Genomic DNA, 18,340 nt, shown 5'->3' with positions numbered 1-18,340 from the left:
GAACTCTCCTTGTGTACTAGAAGGTCCAGGTGAAACAGGAGTTGATTGTTTCGGACACTAAGATCTTTATACATCATTTATCAGGTAAAGTATTGACTGAGTTCACCCTCTCTGGACTGGAAGAAATAAAAGACAGTCTTCGGTTGATTTGTTTCTAATCTTTTTTGTCTTCTTTTTTCTTTTTTCTTAACTGAACTACTGTTTTAAGCTCAGATTTAGTCACTAGATGTAACAACATTTCATCGAAAGAGAAAAAAAGTATTTGCACTAAACAACATTCAAATCAAACATGGCACCAAACATGTCCTCCTCATCTTTGAAATATCAAATCCTTTTCTCAAAGTACTTTGTACATGAAAAAGGAAAATGTTTTTAACTATATTTTCATACGTTTGTTTAAAAATGAAGTTGTATTTATATATCTATATATATTCATATATCCTCTTCTTTTGATGTAGCTTTTTTTTTGTAAATTGTGCAAATTCAGCAGTGACACAAGTGGCAGGGCACTGGAGGGGGGTAGGCAGTTGAATAAAACGGCAAAATTAATAATAAAAAAATTAAGGACATTTGAAGAAAAACAAAAAACTAAACTTGAAATCAGGACAACCAAAAACATCCACGAGAGTCACTGGTTACCCTGGTAACAGGAAAATGTCTGTTGATCTGGAAGGGTGGGGGCGTTGGACGGGGGGGTGGGGGAAATACTCTGGAGTCCTTTAGTTCATTGACCCCCCCACCTCTTCCTCCTCCTCAGTGTTGGGTCTGTATCTACCCCCCCCCCCACGTTCACACACACCGGTACCAGCAGGAACACAGCACTGGGCTAGCCTTAGAAGGTGTGTAGACTCCAGGTGGTGATCAGGTCTAGCCCTGGGTGTGTAGATGTATTGTTACCAGAAGGTGTTCAGGTCTAGTCCTGGTACCTACAGCAGGAGGTGTTCAGGTCTAGTCCTGGTACCTACAGCAGGTGGTGTTCAGGTCTAGTCCTGGTACCTACAGCAGGAGGTGTTCAGGTCTAGTCCTGGTACCTACAGCAGGAGGTGTTCAGGTCTAGTCCTGGTACCTACAGCAGGTGGTGTTCAGGTCTAGTCCTGGTACCTACAGCAGGTGGTGTTAAGGTCTAGTCCTGGGGGAAGTGGGGGGTCTCAGGTGTTTGGCTGTAGTTACCTGAAGGCTCTGGGTTCAACACCTTTCATGGGTGTTTGGTACCGGAAGGATTGTCAGCTCTAGCCTAGATGTGTAGATATGTGAGGGCCAGACCAGACCAGGCCAGACCGGGCCAGACCGGGCCAGGTCGGGCCAGGTCAAAACTCTGTGTGTATCTGTCTGTGGTGTCTCCAGTGGTCTGCTTCCTGTGCCGCTGCAGTCCTTCAGCGTGGTGTTGGAGTTAGGGGTCTCTGTGATTGGCTGACGCTCAGCTAGACAGGTTCATGGTGTCTATGACCTGTTCCAGCTTGCTCCGTAGCCTCTGTCTGCGAGACTGGTCATCCTTCTGGAGCCCTGACAGAAGCTGGAGAGAGGGCAGAGAGAGAAGGGGAGGGCAGAGAGAGAGCGCAAAGAGAGGGGGAAGCAGAGCAGAGAGAGAGGGAGGAAGGAAGCGGGAGGGCAGAGAGAGATAGAGAGAGTGGGAAGGAGAGCAGAGAGAGAGGGAGGAAGGAAGCGGGAGGGCAGAGAGAGAAAGGTAGCAGAGAGAGATAGAGAGAGGGGGAAGGAGGGAGGTGGAAAGAGAAATAGAGAGACAGGGGGGAGAAGAGAGAGAAAGAGTACTTGTTATAACAGGCTGCACGGTAGAGGGATAAATACAGTCATGTAGGGGAGGGAGGAGGGAGGAGGAGAGGCTGATGAGCAGAGACGTGGGGCTTTTAGAGGGCCATGTGGAAGGGAAGGAGGAGGGAGGGAGAGGGGAGGAGGGAGGGAGAGGGGAGGAGGGAGGGAGAGGGGAGGAGGGAGGGAGGGAGGAGGGAGGGAGAGGGGAGGAGGGAGGGAGGGAGGGAGAGGGGAGGAGGGAGGGAGAGGGGAGGAGGGAGGGAGAGGGGAGGAGGGAGGGAGGAGGGAGGGAGAGGGGAGGAGGGAGGGAGGGAGAGGAGGGAGGGAGAGGGGAGGAGGGAGGGAGGGAGAGGAGGGAGGGAGAGGGGAGGAGGGAGGGAGAGGGGAGGAGAAGAGGCTGATGAGCAGAGGCGTGGGGCTTTTAGAGGGCCATGTGGAAGGGAGTATAATTGGGTGTTACTGTGTGTGTGTGTGTGTCACATCTTTGGTGTGTGTGCACATATGCATGTCTGATGTGTGTGTGTGTATGTGTGTGAGAGAGAGAGAGAGAGAGAGTGTGTGTGTGCGAGGGTTGTACAGCTCTGTGTGTGTGTCTAAGTGTGTGTGTGAGTGTGTGTGTGTGAGAGTGATAATGGCGAGAGCAGGGAGGCGTGGGGGACCTGCAGCTGTCTACATCTGGATAATATATATATATATATTACAATACCTTCTAATGAAGGGGAACCTCTGCTTGAATACAGCCAGCTGTACAACCCTCTCTCTCACACACACACACACACACACACACACAACCCTCTCTCTCTCTCTCTCTCTCTCTCTCTCTCTCTCTCTCTCTCTCTCTCTCTCTCTCTCTCTCTCTCTCTCTCTCTCTCTCTCTCTCTCACACACACACATCAGAGTTGAACAACCCTCTCCCACACACACACACACCTGTACAACCCACACACACACAATAGCAGAGCTGTACAACCTTCTCTCACACACACACACACTCATGAGAACTCTTAAAGGCTGAGAGCTCTCACTGGAGGAGAGAAGAGGGGATTGGAGGAGAGGAGGTGAGGACGGGGGAGGCGGGTTGTATAGGAGAGGAAGGGGGAGGAGATGAAGGGGGGAGGAGAGGAAGGGGGAGGAGAGGAAGGGGGGAGGAGAGGAAGGGGGAGGAGAGGAAGGCAGAGGAGATGAAGGGGGGAGGAGAGGAAGGGGGAGGAGAGGAAGGGAGAGGAAGCGGGAGGAGATGAATGGGGGAGGAGAGGAAGGGAGGGGAGAGGAAGGGGGAGGAGAGGAAGGGGGGGAGAGGAAGGGGGGGGAGAGGGAAGGGGGAGGAGAGGAAAGGGGGAGGAGAGGAAGGGGGGAGGAGAGGAAGGAGGGAGGAGAGGAAGGGAGTCCTGGGTCCTCACCTCATCCTTGTACTTGGCTACGTAGGAGTAGATCTCATGCAGGGCGCTCATGCTGTTGAACTGGCTCAGGTGCAGGCGAGACTGTTCAGCCAGGTACGCACTCATGTCCTGATCACTGATGACTGGCATCCTGGAGATGTCTGAGTAGTACCTGGAGAGAGGGGGGAGAGGAGGAGAAGGAAGGAGGGAGAGGTGGGGGAGAGGAGGGGGAGTGAGAGGGATACGGAGGAAAGGGTTGAGGGAGAGAGAAGGGGGAGAGTGAGGGAGGGGGAAAAGGAGGGAGAGAGGGGGGATACTTGATTTTATTCAAGTTGTTATGACACCACCATGTTTCATAAACACAGACAGCATCTGCATCATCTGATGGTCTCTTATCTGGTTAGTATTTTTTGATGAGTGCTTTGGTTGTACATTCTGCAGCTGAATGGTTCTCAGTGGGGCTAAACAGAGAACACTCGCACAACACAGCTTTAATACAGGAAGTCAGCCAGTAAGACAGCCAGCCTGCAGCTATTCCTTTCCAGCCTGCAAAACACATGAAAAGAAACTCGTCTGAGGGTCTGTTAGATTTAACAGCCTGCACATCTCCACCCAGCTCAGAGGGGTGGTTACACTTGGAAGCCCTCACCCAGCTCTTGTAGTTGGGGATGTCATTAAGCTTATCCGAGGGTATGTTAGATGTGTCTGCCCTCACCTCTCCACCCAGCTCTTGTAGTTGGGGATGTCATTAAGCTTATCCGAGGGTGTGTTAGATGTGTCTGCCCTCACCTCTCCACCCAGCTCTTGTAGTTGGGGATGTCCTTGGCGTAGAGCAGCTTGTTGGAGGGAGAGTCCTTGCCCAGCTTGTGCTCCGAGGTGGAGCAGGAGTCCATGAAGGTCTGGGCCACCACCGACAGACAGGCGTCCGTGATGCTGCTCTTGTGGATGTCGAACACAAACTGGGGGTTCTTGATCACGTTCACCCAGAACCTCAGAGGAAGGCTGGAGTGAGGGAGAGAGGAGGAGAGAGGGAGAGAGAGATATTCAAAAGTGAGACCAAGAGGGAGGGAGGAATAGATTAATTATGAGAACAAATGCAACATCGTGGACAATCAAATCATATAAACACACACACACTCAACTGAACAATATCAACACACACACCCAAGCCCTACACACACAGTGCCTCACCACTCAACTGAACAATATCACCACACACACCCCAGCCCAACACACACAGTGCCTCACCACTCAACTGAACAATATCACCACACACACCCCAGCCCAACACACACAGTGCCTCACCACTCAACTGAACAATATCAACACACACACCCCAGCCCAACACACACACCCCAGCCCAACACACACACCCCAGCCCAACACACACACCCCAGCCCAACACACACAGTGCCTCACCAGTTGCTCTTCCAGGTGTGCCTCACGTCAGAGTCGGTGATGCTGTGTTTGTCCGCCTGTTCGTCCAGGAAGTCGAACATGTACTTGATGGCGAGCGGGAGGGCGCTGCCCCGGTGGGCCGTGCTGAAGATGGTCTCAAACAGGTCGTCCACAAACTTCTGCAGCGTCCCCTGGTGGGCGGGAGGAACAACAACAGGATTGAGGACTTTAAAGCTGTTAACCTCGAGAGGGCGTGGTGTGTCACCCATTATGGGAAGGGAGACAGGGGGAGAGGAAGGAGGGGAGGGAGAGAAGACGAGAGGTAGGGATAGATGGGGGAATGAGAGAGAGAGAAGGGGGGAGAGAGCGAGGGAGAAAAGATTAGGAGGTAGGGACAGATACGGGGAGGGAGAGGGACATGACTGACAGCCCTCTCATCCAATCACACAGATCACAGATATGGGGAGGGAGAGAGGGACATGACTGACAGCCCTCTCATCCAATCACACAGATCACAGTAATGAAACAAGATAATTGGATTCATTCCTATGTCACACATTGTATTTTGCCCTGTATTTAAAATCACAGAATATCAGAGACATAGACAATAACATGTAAGGAGATGGGGAAATACAAAGATAGCCAGAAAGAGAAGACAGACAGACAGACAGGTAATAAATACTGAAGTAGAAACCCCAGATATGTCTTTCTGGGACAGACAGACAGACAGGCAGACAGACAGACAGCCTGCTGGAAATGCTGGAGATTCCATTAGTCTGTGTGCATCTGGCTCACCCAGCAGTCTCATCCAAAACAAATGACCTGTCTCCTGGTGAACCCTTCCTGTCCTCTCTCCTCCACCCCTCCCCTCCTCCTCCATGGGTACCTTGGTGGCCAGCAGGCGGGTCAGGTAGATCTCGGAGACCATCTTGCTGCCGCGGTCTCCCTCGCGCTGGTCGGTGTGGTCGTGGTTCTTCACCAGGTGCCACAGCTTGGTGCCGCTCTCCAGGTCTGGGGTGATCATGGGCGTGCGAGAACGCAGGCTGTCTGGGCTGCTGGCTGTCCGCAACATGCTCTCTGAGGGGGAGGGGGGGGGGGTTAGAAAACTAGGTAGTGCTGTATAGTGGTGAGTATAGAGTATAGTCAGGGGTGGAGTACAGTCGGTAGTATAGTCAGGGGTGGAGTACAGTCGGTAGTATAGTCAGGGGTAGAGTACAGGCGGTAGTAGAGTCAGGGGTGGGGTACAGGCGGTAGTATAGTCAGGGGTAGAGTACAGGCGGTAGTAGAGTCAGGGGTGGGGTACAGGCGGTAGTAGAGTCAGGGGTGGGGTACAGGCGGTAGTAGAGTCAGGGGTGGGGTACAGGCGGTAGTATAGTCAGGGGTAGAGTACAGGCGGTAGTAGAGTCAGGGGTGGGGTACAGGCGGTAGTACAGGCAATAGTTGTTACCGTATCTGCTGAGGCTCTTGGTGAAGGTGGAGGAGTTGGAGATGTTGTAGGCTGAGTTCTGCTTTGGTACCAGAGCAATCACCGACCCATCTGTCACCTGCAGAGACCACACACACTCAGACCGTGTGTGTGTGCTGACCTGCTAATGAGCCTGTGTGTGAGGGTGTGTGTGTGTGTGTGTGTGTGTGTGTGTGTGTGTGAGCTGACCTGATAGTGGGCCAGTGTATTGAGTCTCTTCCAGTCGTTGTCTATCTTGGTGGTGACATCTTCATCCTGTAGGATGATCCTAGCCAGGCGTCCCTGACGCCACTCTGAACACACACACACACACACACGTTAACACACAATTCCATCCACAAACACCTCACACACACACACAAACACACACACACACAGACACACACACGCACACACACACCCTCACACACACACACACACACCCTCACACACACACACACACACACACACAGACAGTCCCTCACCCAGGTCCATGTCGGCGGTCTTGGGTCTCTGAGAGTAAGGACTGCCCTTGTAGACGGCGTCCAGCAGCTTCTCCTTCACCTGGGTGATGGTGTCACAGTTGAGCCCCTTCACTGTCACCTCCGACGCACTCTCGCTCTCCGGGTTCACACAGTGGAGCGTCTGGGGGTGGGGGGTGGGTTTATTGTGGGTTTGATTTTGTGTGTTTTTTGATTGTGTGTATGTGTGCCTGAGTGTGTCTGGGTATGTGTTAGCATGTGCCTGTGTGTGTGTGTGTCTCACCAGGGTCTTGTAGTCGATCTGCTGTCGTATGAGCTTGTCCTCGCTGAGGGAATAGCGGGCCTCTCCGGTGATGGCGTCTATAGGACCCTTTTCCATCTGCTGCTTGATGGCACAGTACAGCATGAAGAGAGGCTCTCCTGCACACTCCTGGACACACACACACACACACACACACACACCACGGAAGGACAAGGAAGAGAAAACCTTTAGTTTCACACAAACAGAGATGTCTTTCTTCTCCTCCTCCGCCCTTCTCAGTGCTTTCCTTCACCCCTCTCTCTCCTCCTCCTCTGTCCTCCTCCTCTCTCCTCCTCCTGCATGTTTGAAGTATCTTGTTAGGGTTAGTTTATCTCGTTAGCATCTGCCCTCATTAAGCAAAAGCCAGCTAACGAGGACACATCCATCAGTCTCTCCTCCTCCCTTCCTCTCTTCTCCTCCTGTCTCTCCTCCTCCTCCCTTCCTCTCTCCTCCTCCTATCTCTCCTCCTCCTCCCTTTCTCTCTCCTCCTCCCTTCCTCTCTCCTCCTCCCTTCCTCTCTCCTCCACCTGTCTCTCCTCCTCCTCCCTTCCTCTCTCCTCCTCCTGTCTCTCCTCCTCCTCCTCCTCCCTTCCTCTCTCCTCCTCCTGTCTCTCCTCCTCCTCCCTTCCTATCTCCTCCTCCTTTCTCTCCTCCTCCTCCCTTTCTCTCTCTCCCCTCCTCCCTTCCTCTCTCCACCTCCTCCTTCTCGTGCCTTCTATTCTCTCTTCCTAATACCATCTTATTTCTCCATCCCTTTTTTCTACTTTCCTCTCCTCTCTTCCTAGGCCTTGTTCTCTCTTTTCATCCAATCCCTCTCTCATCTGCTCTCCACAACATGCTTGTCTGTAAAATTATCTTTAATTTCACATCCTAGCTTCATTAGGGTCTAATTGTCCAATTTCCTACAAGGAGCTAGGGAGCAGGGAGGAGACGAAGGGGTGGACGGAGAGAGGGAGAGAGGGGGGTGAGGGAGGGAGAGAGGGGTGGAGGGAGAGGGAGGGAGGGATGGATGGAGGTGGAGAAGGTAAGGGATGGAGAGAGGGATGGAGGGAGTGAGAGAGAGAGGGGTGGAGGGGAGAGGGAGGGAGGGATGGGTGGAGGGGGAGAGAGTGAGGGATGGAGAGAGGGATGGAGGGAGAGAGACAGAGAGAGAGGGGTGGAGGGAGAGGGAGGGAGGGATGGATGGAGGGAGGGAAAGGGATGAAGGGAGAGAGAGGGGCAGGCAGCCAGACACCTCACCCCTGGGGAAGCTAATGACCGCAGGCGAGAGCAGTCAGTCACAGACAGAGAGCTATATCAGATAGCTAATGAGAGACAGAGATGGAGATAGAGAGACAGAGATGGAGATAAAGAGAGAGACGAGACAGAGAGAGAGACGAGACAGAGGTAGAAAAGCAAGCTAATGAGATGGAGAGAAAAGGTGATGGAGAGAGAAAGAGAGCGGATGAGAGGGAGAGAGAGACAGAGGGAAGAGAGAGAGTGTAGACAGGTGTGAGTTCTCACCTTCAGGAACTTATATAACAGGAAGGTGAACCAGTTAGTGAGCATTTTCTCAGCCACAGACTCCGTCCTGCAGAAACAGGAACAGGAAACAAGTCATAAACTGCAAAAAAAGGTCAGTTTTAGAAGAGGGGTTGTTTGTTTTGTTCTGTGACCGGCTGGCTGACCTGGACGTCACACTGAGGCATTAACATATGCAGCAGACAGAGCCTTAAAACAAACACACGTTAATTACCTCTCCTAACAACCCAAATCGTCATTATAAACATGACGGTTTTGCATAATTGGGGAACTTAATAGCAAACCTGTGGCCTTAACGAAGACCTGAAGGAAGATGGCCGCCTCTAACTAAGCCTAATTAGGATCTGGTGTAATTAATAGGCTGTGTATTTTCCCTGGTGGAAGTCTAACCTGGGCGGTTAGACTGCTAACGGTCTCCTCGTCCTTCCCCTTCCTCCCCTTCCCATACCCCTCCCTCCTCCTTCCCCTGCCATACCCCTCCCTCCTCCTCCCCTTTCCACATCCCTCCCTCCTCCTCCCCCTCCCATACCCCTCCCTCCTCCTCCTCTCCCTCCTACTCCCCCTCCCATACCCCTCCCTCCTCCTCCTCTCCCCTCCTCCTCCACCCCCTCCCATACCTCTCCCTCTCCCTCCCCCTCCCATACCCTTCCCTCCTCTTCCTCTCCCTTCTCGTCCCCCTCCCATACCCCTCCTTACTCCTCCATCTTTTCTGCACTGCAGTGTGTGGGTGCATGTGTGTGTTTACGGAGTGTGTGTGTGTGTGTGTACCTCCTGAGCAGTAGCTTGGGGTGGTTCTTGCTCTCCAGGTTCTTGTCGATGAGGTCAGAGAGCAGCTGTTTGAGGACGCCTGTGGCATACTCCATCTCTCCCTGCAGCGCCGTCATGATCAGCGACGCCACGTTGCCACGGTCACGCATGGAGAAGGAGCGCTGCGCCTCCAGGGTTCGGATGAAGGTCAACAGGAAGTGCTTCTTGGTCAGCAGCTGGCCGAACAGCGTGAGGGCCTTCTCAACGTTGGCCTGGACCTAGGACACACAGGAGGAACCATGGGAGATTGGGTTTCCTGTGACGTCTAGATACCCTTCCTGTTTCTATTCTCTCCTGTGTTAGTTAAGTGGTTCTGAGGTGTGTTAGTTAAGTGGTTTTGAGGTGTGTTAGTTAAGTGGTTTTGAGGCGTGTTAGTTAAGTGGTTCTGATGTGTGTTGGTTAAATGGTTCTGAGGCGTGTTAGTTAAGTGGTTTTGAGGTGTGTTCGTTAAGTGGTTTTGAGGTGTGTTAGTTAAGTGGTTTTGAGGTGTGTTCGTTAAGTGGTTTTGAGGTGTGTTAGTTAAGTGGTTCTGATGTGTGTTGGTTAAATGGTTCTGAAGTGTGTTAGTTAAGTGGTTCTGATGTGTGTTGGTTAAATGGTTCTGAAGTGTGTTAGTTAAGTGGTTTTGAGGTGTGTTAGTTAAGTGGTTCTGAGGTGTGTTAGTTAAGTGGTTCTGAGGTGTACTGACCCGTACCTCCATCTCCTTCAGAACCGGGTGTTCCTCGATCCCAGGGAACAGAACTCTCATAGCGTAGGTCCGGTACTCCAGGAAGGGAATCCCAGCACCGTCCAGCTCCTGTGTCAGCTCGTGGATATCTGTCTGGAGCTCTGCGAACGCTGGACACACACATACACACACGGTCAACTGATGTACCTGGCTGGACATACAGACAGACAGGTAGACCTATGAGATATACCTAGGAAGACAGAGAGACAGGATCACAGACAGACAGGTAGACACATGATAGACGGACTGGTAGACAGACAGGCAGACAGACAGACAGACAGGCAACATTATAATAGACAGCCTCAAGACTAATTGAATTCATGGAGAAAGACAATTAGAATGTGAATAGTGTAGTCTGCTGTGTTTCTATGAATACCATTTATACTTGTTGAATCATGTGGGAGTAGAAACACAAAACACAGAGAGATATACATACAGAGGGGTGAGAGGGAGGGAGAGACAGAGAAAAATAGGGGGAAAGACATAGCAAGTAAAAAGAGATGAGGGCGAGAGGAGATAGAGAGAGTGAGGGTGAGGAGGAAGAGAGGGAGAGAGAGAGTGAGGGTGAGGAGGGAGAGAGGGAGGGAGAGAGTGAGGGTGAGGAGGGAGAGAGACAGAGAAAAGAAAGAGAGGAAACAAAGTTCATGGGAAAGAAAGTCAATTAATTGCATGAGTGGTTAATTAATAAGAGAGCGATGGATCATTTCCTCCAGCTGTTGATGCCCTGTGTCTACTGGTCTACTGGGAGTAGCATGTCTGTCTACTGGTCTACTGGGAGTAGCATGTCTGTCTGCTCTGCTGGGAGTAGCATGTCTGTCTGCTCTGCTGGGAAGACAACTGTCTGTCTGTCAGTCTTACCTGCCTGCCTGCCTGCCTGTCTGTCTGTTTGTCTGTCTACTGGTCTACTGGGAGTAGTATGTCTGTCTGCTCTACTGGGAAGACAACTGTCTCCCTGTATGTCAGTCAGTCAGTCTTACCTATCTACCTGCCTGCCTGCCTGTCAGTCCGCCTGTCAGTCTGCCTGTGTGCCTGTCTGTCTGTCTGTCTGTCTACCTGTCAGCCTGTGTGCCTGCCTGCCTGCCTGTCTGTCTGTCTGCCTGCCTGCTTGCCTGTCTGCCAGCCTGTCTGTCTGTCTGCCTGTGACTGCCTGTCTGTCTGCCTGACTGCCTGTCTGTCTGTCTGCCTGTCAGCCTGCCTGTCTGACTGCCTGCCTGTCTGACTGCCCTGCCTGCCTGCCTGCCTGCCTGTCTGTCTCATTCTGCCTGCCTGCCTGCCTGCCTGTCTGTCTCATTATTCCAGCTGGGGCTCCAGCAGGAGAGGAGGGGAAGAGGCGGAGTCAGGGACACGCTTCATTTCCTGTGAACAAGCATGTGTATGCATTCCTACAGGGCCCTAACTACTGATACACACACACACACACACACACACACACACACACACACACACACACACACACACACACACACACACACACACACACACACACACACACACACACACACACACACACACACACACACACACACACACACACACACACACACACACACACACACACACACACACACCTGTGGGGCTAGCCAAACACTCTCCCTCTTCCTCCTCTCCCTGCCAGCCTCGTCCTCCACATCCCTCCATCCGTCAAGCTGTGATGAAAGGTGGTGTGTGTGTGTGTGTGTGTGTGTGTGGACTGACAAGGTGTTGACCCCAGGGTGGACAGACAGAGATAATGGCCTATTAGTCAGCATCTGTCTGTCTCTCAGTAGGCAACCTGGCCCCTCTGCGCACACACACACACCTACAAGCAGACACACACACACCTACAAGCAAGCAGACACACACACACACACACCTATAAACACACCCCAAAAAAAAATAACACACACACACCCAAACACAGAGACACATTCAAAAATACACACACACACGGTAGTTTCTGCCAAAAGAGATGAGCAACCCCTGCATCCTCAGCGACCTGTTACCATGACAACTGGACAGAGCAGAGACATATCTTCAATGAGACAGAGAATGGGGTGGGAGAGGGAGAGAGAAAGAGAAAGAGGGGGAGTGAGATACAGGGTAGTGTGGGGATAGAGAGAGAGAGACAGGGTAGTGTGGGGGTAGAGAGAGACAGGGTAGTGTGGGGGTAGAGAGAGAGAGGGTAGTGTGGGGGTAGAGAGAGACAGACAGGGTAGTGTGGGGGTAGAGAGAGACAGACAGGGTAGTGTGGGGGTACAGAGAGACAGACAGGGTAGTGTGGGGGTAGAGAGAGACAGACAGGGTAGTGTGGGGGTACAGAGAAACAGACAGGGTAGTGTGGGGGTAGAGAGAGACAGACAGGGTAGTGTGGGGGTAGAGACAGACAGACAGGGTAGTGTGGGGGTAGAGAGAGAGAGACAGGGTAGTGTGGGGGTAGAGAGAGAGACAGGGTAGTGTGGGGGTAGAGAGAGATACAGGGTAGTGTGGGGGTAGAGAGAGAGACAGGGTAGTGTGGGGGTAGAGAGAGAGAGAGAGAGAGACAGGGTAGTGTGGGGGTAGAGAGAGAGACAGGGTAGTGTGGGGGTAGAGAGAGACAGACAGGGTAGTGTGGGGGTACAGAGAGACAGACAGGGTAGTGTGGGGATAGAGAGAGACAGACAGGGTAGTTTGGGGGTAGAGAGAGACAGACAGGGTAGTGTGGGGATAGAGAGAGACAGACAGGGTAGTGTGGGGGTAGAGAGAGACAGACAGGGTAGTGTGGGGGTAGAGAGAGAGACAGGGTAGTGTGGGGGTAGAGAGAGAGACAGGGTAGTGTGGGGGTAGAGAGAGACAGACAGGGTAGTGTGGGGGTAGAGAGAGACAGACAGGGTAGTGTGGGGGTAGAGAGAGACAGACAGGGTAGTGTGGGGGTACAGAGCAGGGCCTCTCACCCTCCTTGCACTCCAGTGCCACCCTGGACTCCAGACTGTCCATCTGCATCTGGAGACGCTTCAGGGTGCGGTCCGCGTCACGGGACTTCCTCTTATAGGCTATCAACACGGCGATGATGACCAATAAGAGCAGGCCGCCGCCCCCTCCGATGCCGACGATGGCGGGCAGGGTGAGGAGGCTGTCAGAGTAGATCTGGAGCGAGCCTGGGGAGTACTCGAACCCTCCCGCCCGGACCTGCACACACACATACAAGCCCATGTTAGAGAGTAATCAAACAACACCATGACTCTGGTAGAATAAACTAGAACACACACGCCTAGAACACACACGCCTAGAACACACACGCATCTTTCGAGAAGGTCTACAATCAAGGATGCAACAGGGTCTGATCTCACAGAACATCAAACTGCTGAGATGAACATCACTGTGTTCTGCTGCCCTTGGCAACACTGAGTTAACGGACAGGACACCTGGTCTGGTCTGCTCTGGTCTGCTCTGGGTCTGGTCTGGTCTGGGTCTGGTCTGGTCTGGTCTGCTCTGGGTCTGGTCTGGGTCTGGTCTGGTCTGCTCTGGGTCTGCTCTGGGTCTGGTCTGGTCTGCTCTGGGTCTGCTCTGGGTCTGGTCTGGTCTGGTCTGCTCTGGGTCTGCTCTACGCTACTCTACTCTATTTTATATTCTATTTGATTGGACTTTACTGTACTCTACTGGGTTCTATTCTGGGGTCAGGGTGGTAGAAGGACTGAGACACAAATAAAAAAAAGTTTATTCGAAAAGTTCAAAGGGACCCAGGAGTCAACACACAGTTGTGACGCGCACACACACACTCACACACACACACAGCCTGGTGAAGCCCTACTGGGGGTATTGTATGTAGGTCAGTCTAAACAGGGAATACAGAGTACAGCTGTGCCCTTTTCTCCAGACACCCCCCCCCCCCACACACACACACACACAGGAACACACACACAGTGGCAGCAACAGTGATAGAAACAGACAGCTCTATTTTTAAAGTGCCATTGTCAGAAGTATGAATTACTAAAGCAACTCCGTGAAAAGTCTCTCTCCGATATTCGACATGACATTCAGCTGTAGGAGCAAACCCTCCCAGCACACTGCTACTGTGAAGCTGAAGAGCCATCATATCACATCACACAGACCAGCTGTCACAACTTTGAAGGGTTTTGAAGGTATTTGCAGGAAAGTGTGGAGTCAGAGCTAGCTGTCCAAACAAGCGAGGTGGTACTGCACATCTGGTGTGGAGGGATTGGTCTGTGTGTGAGTGTGTGTGTGTGTGTGTATGTGTATGTTAAAGTGACATCAGGTAATTCGGTGAGGTTGAGTGTGTGTCCTCTCACTTTATCTGTGTGATGTCCATTGAGGTGGTGTGTGTGTGTGTGTGTCCTGTGAGGTGGTGTGTGTGTGTGTGTGTGTGTATGTGTCCTCACCGTGACCTTGTGCTGTCCTGTGAGGTGGTGTGTGTGTGTGTGTGTCCTGTGAGGTGGTGTGTGTGTATGTGTCCTCACCGTGACCTTGTGCTGTCCTGTGAGGTGGTGTGTGTGTGTGTGTGTGTATGTGTCCTCACCGTGACCTTGTGCTGTCCTGTGAGGTGGTGTGTGTGTGTGTGTGTCCTCACCGTGACCTTGTGCTGTCCTGTGAGGTTGGGCCACTCGCACAGCAGCTGGGCATCAGACAGAGTGAGCACACAGGGAGTCTCTCCGATCAGGACCGTGTAGTTCAGCCGGCCGTTACCAGGAGCAGCCGGGACCAGGTGACGACCCTGCAACACACACACACACGTACACACACACGCGCACACACACACAAGTAATCAACATCAGCCGGCACACAACACAACAAGCAGTAAACATGGCAAAGTCAAGTCAGAGATGTGTCGCTGACTTCCTCCCAAGCTGGGAGTAAGTCAGGAGGGACACACACACACCTCCCACAGTATTCCACACACTGCACTTCTACACACACACCCTGCCCTGTTCCACACGCACACACACAATCTCTCTCTCTCTCTTGCACGCCCCAGGTACCACATCAGATGAGATATTAATTGTGTGGAGAATGTGATGCGGGTCTTGAAAACAGCACTGATTAGTTCTGCAAATAGCATTTCTCCCTGTCAGGGCTAAACTCCCTGTGTTTGTGTGTCTGTGTACGTGTGTGTCTCTGATGTGTATGTGTGTGTGTGTGTGTGTGCGTCGGATGTCTGTGTACTTATATGTCTGGTGTGTGTGTGTGCAGCTTGCTGTAGGAGGAAATCTTCCTCCATACACATTCATCATTTAGTAGCGGAGCAATGTCTGTCTCACACACACACACACACACACACACACACACACACACACACACACACACACACACACACACACACACACACACACACACACACACACACACACACACACTGTTTGGTTTGAATCTCATCACAGGGATGAATGCATGACAAGGTAAAAGGTTTTCTTTGTGACAGTTGATGCTCCAGGACTGGCAGGATGTTGAGGATTTATAGACACGTTCACGGGGGAATGACGACTGAATGGATGGTAACTAATGGTAAGACTGTATTACTGTAATAACATTAGCCTTTAGTGTCACCAGTAACTTCATAATATGAATCATTACCAACATCACCACCACTATCATCCCCTCCACCACTATCATCCCCTCCACCACTATCATCCCTTCCACCACTATCATCCCCTCCATCATTATTATCCCCCTCCACCACTATCATCCCCTCCACCACTATCATCCCTTTCACCACTATCATCCCCTCCACCGCTATCATCCCCTCCATCCCTATCATCCCTTCCACCACTATCATCCCCTCCATCACTATCATCCCCTCCACCACTATCATCCCCTCCACCACTATCCCACTATCATCCCCTCCACCACTATCATCCCCTCCATCCCTATCATCCCTTCCACCACTATCATCCCCTCCATCACTATCATCCCCTCCATCACTATCATCTCCTCCACCACTATCATCCCTTCCACCACTATCATCCCCTCCACCACTATCATCCCCTCCACCACTATCATCCTTTCCACCACTATCATCACCTCCATCCCTATCATCCCCTCCATCCCTATCATCCCCTCCATCCCTATCATCCCTTCCACCACTATCATCCCTCCACCACTATCATCCCTCCACCACTATCATCCTTTCCACCACTATCATCACCTCCATCCCTATCATCCCCTCCACCACTATCATCCCTTCCACCACTATCATCCCCTCCATAAATATTAACCTCATCACCATCACCGCCAACAATATTATTTTAATAATATTATAGTGTTGCTGATAACTTTCTAATCCCCTCCACCACCACCACAGGGCTCTGTGGAGCTGACCTTGAGGATGAGCGGGGAGGTGGGCTTCAGCTCCAAGACTCCAGAGGGGCTGAGGGGTTCGAACACGTCCAGAGGGGCTGAGGGGTTTCGAACACGGGGTCGGGGTAGTAGCTGAAGGAGTGGTTGACCACCAGCAGGCCCTGGACGTTGTCCATGTAGAAGCCCAGCTCGTCTGGACTAGTGCCCGCCTCCGAGAAGCCCCGCTCAGAGTCCACCAGCGAGGGAGCCAGACACACCATCACCGAGCTGTTGTAGACCGTGCAGTTCTGGGACGGAGGAGAGGGTGGGGTGGGTGGAGGGAGGAGGAGGAGAGGGGTGGGGTGGTGGAGGAGGTGGAGGAGAGGGTGGGGTGGTGGAGGGAGGAGGAGGAGAGGGTGGGGTGGTGGAGGGAGGAGAGGGTGGGGTGGTGGAGGGAGGAGGAGAGGGTGGGGTGGTGGAGGGAGGAGGAGGAGAGGGTGGGGTGGTGAGGGAGGAGGAGGAGAGGGTGGGGTGGAGGAGTGAGGAGGTGGAGAGGGTGGGGTGGTGGAGGGAGGTGGAGGAGAGGGTGGGGTGGTGGAGGGAGGAGGAGGAGAGGGTGGGGTGGTGGAGGGAGGAGGAGAGGGTGGGGTGGTGGAGGGAGGTGGAGGAGAGGGTGGGGTGGTGGAGGGAGGAGGAGAGGGTGGGGTGGGGTGGTGGAGGGAGGTGGAGGAGAGGGTGGGGTGGTGGAGGGAGGAGGAGAGGGGTGGGGTGGTGGAGGGAGGTGGAGGAGAGGGTGGGGTGGGTTGGTGGAGGGAGGTGGAGGAGAGGGTGGGTGGGGTGGTGGAGGAGAGGGTGGGGTAGGGGGAAGGAGAGAGCGAGGGAGAAATGAAAGATGAAGAAGGGATGGAGAGGAGAAGAGAGGGTGTGGAGGGAGGAGAGAGAATGAGTGAGAATATAAGTAGTATCCTAATGCTATTTACATTTACAGATACATTTAGTCATTTAGCAGACACTCTTATCCAGAGCGACTTACAGTACAGGGACATTCCCCCGAGGCAAGTAGGGTGAAGTGCCTTGCCCAAGGACACGTCAGTTGACACGGCCTGGAATCGAACTGGCAACCTTCAGATTACTAGCCCGATTCCCTAAACCGATCAGCCACCTGACTCCGCTATAAACACCTCAGTTTCCAAGGTAACCTCAATAAACAGGAAACTGGTGACTTTCAATAATTAATTGATTAACCTGTGTGTGTGTGTGTGTGTGTGTCTGTGGGTCCATGCTCACATGGAAAGACTCCGCCTGGCCATATCTGGCTCGTATCTTGGGCTCTCGGATGGTTGCCAGGTTGGTGCCACTGATGGTCAAGAGAGTTCCTCCGCTGAGGAGAGAAACAAGCATACTCAGCATCCTCCTCTCCTCCATCCCCCTCCTCTCCTCTCCTCCATCCCCCTCCTCTCCTCCATCCTCTCCTCTCCTCCATCCTCTCCTCCATCCCCCTCCTCTCCTCTCCTCCATCCCCTCCTCTCCTCCATCCCCCTCCTCTCCTCTCCTCCATCCCCCTCCTCTCCTCTCCTCCATCCCCCTCCTCTCCTCCATCCTCTCCTCTCCTCCATCCTCTCCTCCATCCCCCTCCTCCTCCTCTCCTCTCCTCCATCCCCCTCCTCTCCTCCATCCCCCTCCTCTCCTCTCCTCCATTCCCCTCTTCTCCTCTCCTCCATCCTCTCCTCTCCTCCATCACCCTCCTCTCCTCTCCTCCATCCCCCTCCTCTCCTCTCCTCCATCCCCCTCCCCTCCTCTCCTCCATCCTCTCCTCCATCCCGCTCCTCTCCTCTATCCCCCTCCTCTCCTCTACCCCCCTCCTCTCCTCTCCTCTATCCCCCTCCTCTCCTCTACCCCCCCTCCTCTCCTCTCCTCCATCCCCCTCCTCTCCTCTCCTCCATCCTCTCCTCTCCTCCATCCCCACCCCTCCTGTCCTCCTCACCTGGCTATGCTCCAGTCAGGCTCTATGTGCAGCACGGGTGGGGTCCAGGGTGTAGTTGAAGTGGACCTCAGGGTTTCGCAGCTCTGCTGAGTCGATGTCCACCAGGAGGGGCACGCTGGCGGGGGCACCGCCTGCAGGGGTCACACACACCACCTCCCGAGAGCTCCTCCTGGGGGGGGGCAGAGAGGAGGGGAGAGAGAGAGGGAGACACAGAGAGGAGGGGAGAGAGAGAGGGGAGAGGGAGACACAGAGAGGAGGGGAGAGAGAGAGGGAGAGGGAGA

General features: G+C 53.1%; 1 protein-coding gene across 1 annotated transcript in view; it reads right to left on the bottom strand.

Moving 5' to 3' along the window:
* Positions 1-1,297: 1,297 nt before the first annotated feature.
* The window catches only part of LOC136945526 (plexin-A1-like), a gene marked incomplete at its 5' end in the record, with an annotated part of 74,049 nt that continues 57,006 nt past the window's right edge, over positions 1,298-18,340 (bottom strand). Inside the window, 19 exon segments of the mRNA XM_067239411.1 lie at positions 1,298-1,513; positions 3,171-3,321; positions 3,939-4,151; positions 4,569-4,738; positions 5,434-5,624; positions 5,995-6,091; positions 6,202-6,305; positions 6,477-6,636; positions 6,757-6,903; positions 8,278-8,344; positions 9,064-9,320; positions 9,797-9,939; positions 12,739-12,973; positions 14,373-14,516; positions 16,118-16,210; positions 16,213-16,383; positions 17,363-17,456; positions 18,060-18,094; positions 18,096-18,228. Of these exon segments, the coding sequence (XP_067095512.1) occupies positions 1,418-1,513; positions 3,171-3,321; positions 3,939-4,151; positions 4,569-4,738; positions 5,434-5,624; positions 5,995-6,091; positions 6,202-6,305; positions 6,477-6,636; positions 6,757-6,903; positions 8,278-8,344; positions 9,064-9,320; positions 9,797-9,939; positions 12,739-12,973; positions 14,373-14,516; positions 16,118-16,210; positions 16,213-16,383; positions 17,363-17,456; positions 18,060-18,094; positions 18,096-18,228 (2,701 nt within the window).

Source organism: Osmerus mordax, chromosome 7 (assembly GCF_038355195.1).
Source record: "Osmerus mordax isolate fOsmMor3 chromosome 7, fOsmMor3.pri, whole genome shotgun sequence".
Lineage (NCBI taxonomy): Eukaryota > Metazoa > Chordata > Actinopteri > Osmeriformes > Osmeridae > Osmerus > Osmerus mordax.
This window is presented reverse-complemented; position numbering and strand designations above follow the sequence as displayed.